Here is a 9240-nt window from a genome sequence, read left to right as displayed (position 1 = left end):
TGCTTTAGAATTGCTTATCCTTTGAATTGAATAATTTTAATAAAAGAAGAGAAAATGATCAAAATTATCTCTGAATTTTGTGTAATAACTAGCTTGAACCAGCTTTATCTATCTGGTCATCCACCCGTATTCTTCAATTGGTTGAAAAAATTCCAAATCAACCTCCAAATATTAGTCCTACCATCCCCCCCAAGTAAAGTATAAAAATTGGCCACTTTGTTTACATTTTGAGCCTCATTGTGATCATTTTTTTTTGCTTCTCCTTTTTTGTTTCATTTAATTTCGGGAACAACCACTAGCCTAGCTCAATCTCTCACTATGAATTACTTATCTAGAAATATATTTTTAAGAAAATATTGAAACGGTAAATTTAATCCAAAGTGACCTGAGCTTGGTACATGAATTTTCATGTCAGAGATAAGTTCGAAATTTCTTCCCAGCGAAAGTAAGAAATTTGTCTTTTGGATCGAGCTCATTGCACCGGGTTTGCGGGTTACTTTTTCTATGTGATTTCCAAGTTATTGCATAGGATCGAAGTTTTTACCCTATGTGCACCCAAAGAGTTGGAGGTCTAAGTTCGAAACTCTTTGCCAGTGAAATCAATGAATTTTCCTTCTGCGGAAATCCCTTGTCAATAAAAGAAATCAAATATTTCCAAAAATCAAATCCTGAGTAAAATTTCTGAATTCGTCACTCAACAATTTTTAGTTTGTTAAATTTAATATATTAACCCGTAAAGAATTTAAATTTTAAATATTTAAGGAGCTACTCTTTACCTACCTCAAACATATCGGACCGTTTTGTTATTTTCTTTTTATTATCACCAAAGTTTTCCCGAATATTTTGGAACAGAAGATGTTCGACAAAATGCCTGAATGGAACTGCAAATAGGGTTTATCAATGGCAATGGTTTCATCTCTTACAAGACGCGCTGTTCTCTCAATCGCATTAACCAAACATTCATTATCCACACTTTCTGCTTCTGCTTCTTCTCCACCACTATCGGAAGACGAAACTTTAGTCTCAGCCGCCACAACAATCCTCAAACACCATCGCTCAAAATCACGATGGTCCGAGATTCTTTCTCTAGCTCCTCCGACTTCCGGTTTCACTCCTTCCCAAGTCTCTAAAATCATTCTTCAACTCCGCAACACACCTCATCTCGCTCTCCGTTTCTTCAATTTCACAGTCCACCGCTCCATATGCTGCCACTCTCTTTCTTCCTATGCCACCATCATTCACATACTCTCCCGTTCTCGCCTCAAAACCCAAGCACTAGAGTTAATCAAATGCGCTATTCGTAAATTTCCTGACACCCATCAACCTGATTTATCAAACCCACCTCGGTTTTTTGAAATCTTGGTTAAAACTTACAGAAGTTGTGATTCCGCTCCTTTTGTATTTGATTTGTTGATAAAAGCTTATTTGGATTCTAAGAAAATTGATGTTTCTGTTCAATTGGTGAGGATTTTGGCTTCCAAGAATATTTTCCCACATATTGTTGTTTGTAATTCTTTGATTGAGTTGATTGCGAAAAGTCGAGGTCCTTTTGCTGCTTATGATATGTATGTGGAGATCTTTAGGTGTGAGAAGGAGGAATGGAGTGGTAGGGAGGTGAAGGGTGTGACAGCGAATGCTTATACTTTTAACTTTCTTATGGTTGCTTTTCATAGAGAAGGAGTAGTGGAGAAGGTTGAGGAGGTTTGGAAGGAAATGATGGGAAAGAATTGTACTCCGAATGTGTATAGTTATAGCATTTTAATGGCTGCGTATTGTGAAGATGGAAGGATGGAGAATGCCATGAAAGTTTGGAAGGAGATGGGCGAGGATGTGAAGCATGATATTGTAGCTTATAATACCATAATTGAGGGGTTTTGCAAAGTCGGAAAGGTTGAGAGAGCTGAAGAGGTTTTCAGGGAGATGGTCTTCAATGAGGTAGAATGTACTTGTGTTACTCTTGAGCATCTCATAAATGGACATTGTATGAGTGGGAATATCCATGCAGCACTAGTTTTGTATAAGGATATGTGTCGAAAGGGCTTCAAGCCAGAGAGTTCAACAATAAATGTAGTGGCTAAGGTGCTCTGTGACAAAAGTGGAGTTTTTGATGCCTTGGAATTCGTGAGAGCTGTAATAAAGAAGCACGATATTGTACCAAGGAAGACAACGTATGAACTTCTGATACAGAGCTTGTGTAAGGAGGGGTGGATGGAAGAAGCTCTGAAACTTCAGGTTGAGATGGTGGGCAAAGGATATGCACCAAATTTTGAAATATATAGTGCTTTCATTGATGGGTACATCAAGCAAGGGGATGAAGAAAAGGCTGAAACTTTGAGGAATGAAGTGCTTAGGAATAAGATACCATGTAAAGACAGCTAGAAGTTTGTATGACATGCAGAGGTTTGACCAAATTTTAAATCGTGATTTCTGGATATGAGGTTAAGAAAAGACAAACAGACTTTGCCAAAGTGCAAGTCTGTCAGTAAATCAAAGCAAGGTACTCTCTGGAGGGCACCTTCATGATTTGGGGGAAATGAGCACTTCATTTTCGCTGAAACACTTCAATTCCATACCGTAGGGGATCTTATGATGATTTTTGCTACCCTTCTGAGGATGGTACTTCTCTAAGGACATAGATAATAGGTTTATGAATATGAGCACTGCCTAACTTCTTGAGGAGGCCCCCGCTACAGGTCAGGCTCTTAAGACAATTCATCTTAGACTCTTTCCTGCAGTATACCAGCATAATTGTTCTTTTATCACTTTCCTCGAATTGCAGATTAAAGTTACATCCTACGATGTGCTTTAGGTTTCACCACTGTTCTCTGAAGGATGAACTGAAAGTTCGTTTTGTTTTTTTTGGGGATGACCAGTACCATGAGAAGATTGACACTCTTAAGTGCAAAGCTTCATGAACAGAACTTATGTAAGCTTCAAAACTCATGATTTTATAGGGTGATTTTCGCTTTTGAAAATGTCCAGTTCAGGATGTATCAATAACAAATTGTTTTACTGTTCCTTACAATAAATTTTCCTCCAAATAACTTTTGTGCTATTTATTCACGATGTAGATGTTTTTTTTGAAAATTTTCAGCTGTTTCCTGAAGCTATACTACGGATATTGGAGAACATTTGATGCTGCTCGACCGAAAAATAACAAAGAACGTGATGAACCCATGGATAATGCATGATAAGTATGCCAAACCATCATATATCCATGAGTAGGTCGAGAGTGATGACCAAAGTACCAAATCAAACGGCTGAATGTTATCAAGAAGCTTCCTGGCAGCTAAAATGAGATTGCGTGAAAGGCAACACATCACTCATACGATAAGTCTCATAGTACGAAACTCTTAATTAATTCATACATTATGTAATCTTTCTGTCATTACCCTCAATCTACTCATGAACATTGGCTTTACATAAATAAATTGCTTTATCAGTGATGCTTACTTCGATATATATTACCATTGCTACTGCTGAATGTAATTAGTGAACAAGCATGTTAAGAACTAAAGTAGAGATTACCTTTTCTATGCGACATACATATCTATAGCTGAGTTTCCTGGTGTAGATTGTTACGGGAGCTGTTTAGAAGTGCATTGGGTTTCAGAAGGAAAAACATAGCCACAGATGATTTGGTGGCTATGTTTGTACTGGTATCAGTATAGATAGAACAACATTAAGTAGCAACTTCTTAGTTTCTCCTCCCTCATTTATGGGATCATCTATGCATTCAATAACATGGGAACAAGTTCACCGACAGAGATGAACAAGCCATTAAATTATTAGGTGTTGATAGAAGTGAGATACTGAAAGAAACTTTTAGGTGTTGATAGAAGTGAGATACTGAAAGAAACTTTCCACAACAAATTTTATCTCACATAATTAGGGTGACAATTTTCAGAATCATAGGGGCAAACGAGAATGAAATATAGAGACAGAAATGAATTAGAGCAAGGGGTCAAAAGATGCATAGACAACACTGGCTTCTTCCTTCCAAACATTCCTTCCTCTAGAGAAACTGCACAAGGCAAAGACAGATGAATGGCAGTATTAGAAATGTGTATATAAAGAAAGACAAACCTAATCACCTACTAAATAGAACCACAAAATCCAGTGTCATGAACAGGCAATAGAGACAATACTAGTTTCTCTTTGCATTTTCTAATAGAGAGTATAAGATTACTTTCACATTGTAGTAGATAACAAGCTCATAAAACCTATGGTCTATGCGTCAAGACTAAGTCCTAACATAATATTACCGTATGGAAAAGTTCCAAGAATGAAGGACATTAATAACACTGGAAGGAAGCGCCCAAGCATGGGTCAACGACAAAGCCGCCAAGGTAGTACAATAGAAGATGTGTAGTAGGCGTACATCGTGAGTTCAAATCTAGTCGTGGAAACGAATCCAGTATTTCCATATGAAATGGTACATTTGTTGGCATTTATTCATCGAGTTTTAAGGCTAGACATCTAATTTCAACAACTCCAGACCAATTGTAATCCAATAAGTGAAGTGTGAGGAGGTAGGATCTACTCGGACCTTACTCAAAAAAAAGTTTTTGAAGTAGGAGCCAAAAAATATGATAACAAAGAGCAAGATACAAAACAAATGAAGCAACAGATAAGTACTACACACTGAAGAATGGCAGAATATGCGACTACTAAATAATATTCCCTCCCTCCCAATTTATGTGGTACTTTTCGGATTTAAAATTCAAACAAGTCTATCTTTGAGCGTAAATTTTTCATATATGGTTTAATTATTTTGAATTGTCAATTATTGTGACTTATAGTACTTTTTACATAGTTCACAAATATATAAATTTCATTTTAAAAAAATGCAATATTTCATGTGCAAATTTTCGGTCAAACATAAACGATTTGACTCTAAAAAAGCGAAAAGTTCCACATAGTACTACTAGTACTGAGAAGAAAAAAGTAGGAGGGGCTCATCCCCTACTCTCCCACATAAAGTGGGATAATACTCAGTTTCCTACTATCACTCAACTCTAATCCTCCATCACTATACCTACTGCCTATCTAGCGTTAGATCCTCAGTAGGTTATACTTGTGTCACTTGTCTTGTCACCTCCCACCCCAATTCATTTTTAGCCTACCTCTACCTCTCCAAACTTCGACCAAAACCAATCTCTCACACCTCCTTATTGGCACCTCCGCACACCTCCTTTTCACATGACAGAACTATCTCAACCTTGCTTCTGTCATCTTGTCCTCCACGAGGGCCACTCTCACCTTACCGCGTATAACTTCGTTCCTAATGATATCTCTCTTAGTATACCCACATATCTATTTGAGCACACCCTCATTTTGGCTACTTTTATCTTTTGAACGTGTGCATTCTTGACTGGCCAAGACTTTGCCCCATAGAAGTACAACCAATGTTGGTCTAATCTGACCACCGCTCTATAGAAATTACTTTAAGCCTCGAGAACACATACTTATCACTTAGTACCCCAAAAGGGAGTTTCCATTTCACCTGCCTCGCTTCAGTCCAATCTGATGTGCCCCATACAACAAGCACAAATCTTATGTCCTTTACCATATTACAGCTAAACACAGAGATAATCGTGAACACATAAACATAAGCAATTAAAAAGATTATCAAGTTGACCCATTAAGAAATTCCAAGTCCTTGTAGAACTGCAAAGAGCGAACTGAACAAGTCTGTAATCGTTCTATTGCAAGATCAAGGCGCACTTGGCAAATGTATCTAATTTCCTAATTCAGACATGATTATTCTAAAAGAACATCACAGAATTGCAATGGAAATTAATTTATTAGCTTTCAGACTATTAATTTGCTTAAACGAAAAAAATTACCTAATTAGGAATCTAGAGCTTGAGCACAGGTTCTTCTTTCTGATCAGAAAAATAGCGAAGGATATAAGGGGTGATCCGAATTACGGCAACCCAAACTCCAAAGAGGGCCACATGAGTCCCCAGCTGCTTCAGAGCATCTGCTCTTTCAGGTTTGCCCAACTTTGGAGGCATCGTTTCGTCGTTGCGGATTTCTCTTCTCACGGCTTAAACCCTAGCCTAGCCTTGGTTACTTCACCATTAATTAAACTTGTTTTTAAATATATGGACTACTAGACCGGGTTTGGCATAAATTCGACCAGTTTAGTTTACAATATCTTCCAAAATGTCGAAAATGATATTCAGTTAGGGGGTGTCAAAATGAGCCCAAATATAAGTAATCCGCCCAGAATTTTATGGACTGGACTCGAGATAATTTAATTAGGTTTAATCTCAACCCATTCAAGCCTTAACCATTTTAAAAGAACCTTCAATTGAGCCCAATTTAATATGCAATTTCAACCTATTTTAAGAATCTTTATTTCCGTTGATGTAATGTATGATCCTATATTGAATGTATGACCACTATCTATTTTATATTGTCCTTGAACCTATGTTTTTAAATATCGTCCAGTGCACTGGATTCTATTTGGCAAGATGAGTTGCTAGCTTCCGATCAAGGAATTGGCTACTCGAGCATCTGAATACTTGTAGATAGATGCAGTTTTGCTATTATACATGCACATTTCTTGTCATGTTGTTATGAGAAATGTGCTACTTTGTTATAATTTAATATCCTTTTTGTAATCTTCTTCTTTCCATTTTTTCGAACTTTCCTTTTTAGGAGAGCCTGTAAGCTTATCAAATTATTTTAAGATATCAAGAGAACATTTGACACTATCACTAGATATGCTAAGAATAAAACAATGAAGAGAAGTAAATTAACCATTTTACTTTACGTGACATCCTGAAGAGAGATTACCTATTGTTGACGAAAGGGATTTTATCTGTATGAAGTTACCGTTGAATTGATGCAACAACATATTTTTCTATACAAATATCTTATCGTCCAAGCAAAGTCTTTTGGGAATGCTGCTAAATTGCTCACCCAACATGAATTAACTAGCTAGTAGTCTTGTCGACGCCGTGTAAAACTTGAACTAGATTTATGAAGGAATGGAAGGGATCGGATTGTTACACAAGTCAATGTTCTTGCGTCCATCTAATTCTTTCATGATTTTAAAGCGATTTTTACTTTTGAAAATGTCAAGTTCAGTATGTCACAATAACAAATTGTTTACTGCTCCTTACAATAAATTTCCGTACAATAACTTTTGTGCTAATTATTCACAGTGGAGATGGTTTTTTTGAAAATTTGCAGCTGTTTCCTAAAGTTATACTATGGATATTGGAGAACATTTGATGCTGCTCGACAGAAAAGTAACCAAGAATGTGATGAACCCATGTAGTCCATGATAACTAGGCCAATCCAGCGTATATCCACGAGTAGGTCGAGGGTGATGACCCAAGTACCAAATCAAACACCTGAATATTATCAAGAAGCTTCCTGGCAGCCAAAATGAGATCGCGTGAAATGCAACTCATCACTCATACGATGAGTCTCGTAGTACGTAACTCTTAACTAATTCAGAGATTATGCAATTATTTTGTCATCACCCTCGACCTACTCATGAACATTGGCTTTACATGAATAAATTGCTTTGTCAGTGATGCTTACTTTGATTTATATTACCGTTGCTACTGTTAACTGTAATTAGTGAACGAGCATGGTAAGAACTAAACTAGAGATTACCTTTTCTATGTGACATACATATCTATAGCTGAGTTTCACAGTGTTGAATGTTAGAAGCTGTTTAGAAGTGCATTGGGTTTCAGAAGAAAAAACATAACCAAAAAACATAACCACAGACGAAGTAGTGGCTATATTTGTACTGGTATAAGTATAGATAGAACAACATTGAATAGCAGCTTCTTAATTCATCCTCCCTCATTTATGGGATCATCTATGCATTCAGTAACATGAGAACAAGGTTTACTGGCAGAGATGTGAAAGGCATCAAGTTCACACATAACTTAGGTGTCTATAGAACTTAAAAACTTAGAGACTTTCCACAACAAATATCTTGCATAATTAGGGTGACAAATTTCAGAACCATAGGGGCAAACGAAAATGAAATATAGAGACAGAAATGAATTAGAGTAAGGGGTCAACAGATGCATAGACAACACTGTGCTCCTTCCTTTCAAACATTCCTTCCTCTACAGAAACTGCACAGGGCAAAGACCGATGAATCGTAGTATTAGAAACATGTGTATAAATAAAGACAAATATTAAGTTGTATAACATCAAAAAGGCCAAGATTTAGCACTTATTACTTACGTTAGATTTTACCATCACATTCGTGCTTCATCACAAATATACAAATAACTTGCAAGGAGAATGATTGTTTGTTCATCCTAGCCACTCAAATTCAAAAGCACTCTTACCTGTCAACAACTACTTCTCACTCGGCCAAAGTTCACAAATTTTTTTAACACTCTAGAGCCGAAGATAATTCAAAATGCGTTGCAGCCACTAAAGGGTATGCCAACACATGAGATACTATACCAAGAAAACTAGGGTAAAGCTAGACCTTTATTGGCACTATACTACAACACGAATAACAACAATAGCCATGGTCTATGCCTCAATCCTAAGTCCTAACACAACATTACAGTATGGAATTTTTGTAGGAATGAAGGACAATAATGACACTAGAAGGAAGTGCCCAAGCTTAGGTCAATGGCATAGCCGCCAAGGTGGTACAACAGAACATGTGTAGTAGGCGCATATTGTGAGTTCAAAATCTAGCAGTGGAATCAAATCTAGTATTCCAGTACAAAATGGTACAAATATTGGTTTTTGTCCATTGAGTTTCAAGGCTAGACACACCTAACACCATACCTATCGTAATTCCATAATGAAGTCTGGAATAGGAAGGGTACGGTCTACGCAGACCTTACTCAAAAGAAAAGTTTTTGAAGCAGTTGCCAAAAAATGTGATAGCAAATAGCAAGATACAAAACAAATGAAGTAACCGATAAATACTTCACACTAAAGAAAGGGAAATATGCAACTTCTAAATAATACTACTAGGACGGAAAGGGAAATATGCAACTACTAAATAATACTACTAGTACTGAAAGGGAAATATGCAACTACTAAATAATACTACTGGTACTGAGAAGAGAACAGTAAGAGGGGCTTACCCCCCACTATCCCACATAAAGTGGGACAATATTTGGTTTTCTACTATCACTCAACCATCGTCCACCACCATACCTACCTATCTAGGTCTCGGTAAGTTGAACTTGGGTCACTTGTCTAATCACCTCCCCCCCCCCCCCCCCCCCC

At 37.1% G+C, this 9240-nt stretch overlaps 1 protein-coding gene and 1 long non-coding RNA gene across 4 annotated transcripts in view; one reads left to right on the top strand and one right to left on the bottom strand.

Annotated features, from left to right (window-relative positions):
- Positions 1-774: 774 nt before the first annotated feature.
- LOC107032703 (pentatricopeptide repeat-containing protein At2g15980) lies at positions 775-7599 on the top strand. Of its 3 annotated transcripts, XM_015234279.2 has the most exons (4): positions 775-2693; positions 2780-2926; positions 3095-3342; positions 7207-7599. In XM_015234279.2, exon 1 carries the CDS (start codon positions 901-903, stop codon positions 2377-2379), a length of 1479 nt encoding a protein of 492 aa, XP_015089765.1. In that variant the 5' UTR covers positions 775-900; the 3' UTR covers positions 2380-2693; positions 2780-2926; positions 3095-3342; positions 7207-7599. The 3 variants fall into 3 exon arrangements, with proteins under 3 accessions (XP_015089765.1, XP_027768173.1, XP_015089764.1); XM_027912372.1 differs by lacking the exon at positions 7207-7599 and having other exon boundaries at positions 2810-2926; positions 3095-3459; XM_015234278.2 differs by lacking the exon at positions 7207-7599 and having other exon boundaries at positions 3095-3459.
- Positions 7600-7732: 133 nt separating this feature from the next.
- The window catches only part of LOC114074426, a 2944-nt gene continuing 1436 nt past the window's right edge, over positions 7733-9240 (bottom strand). Inside the window, exon 2 of the long non-coding RNA XR_003574824.1 lies at positions 7733-8114. This is a non-coding gene — a long non-coding RNA (uncharacterized LOC114074426). The remainder of the gene's footprint in view (positions 8115-9240) is intronic.

This window comes from Solanum pennellii, chromosome 10 (assembly GCF_001406875.1).
Source record: "Solanum pennellii chromosome 10, SPENNV200".
NCBI lineage: Eukaryota > Viridiplantae > Streptophyta > Magnoliopsida > Solanales > Solanaceae > Solanum > Solanum pennellii.
The sequence above is the reverse complement of the archived record's forward strand: the minus strand, read 5'-3'. Positions and strand labels throughout refer to the sequence as shown.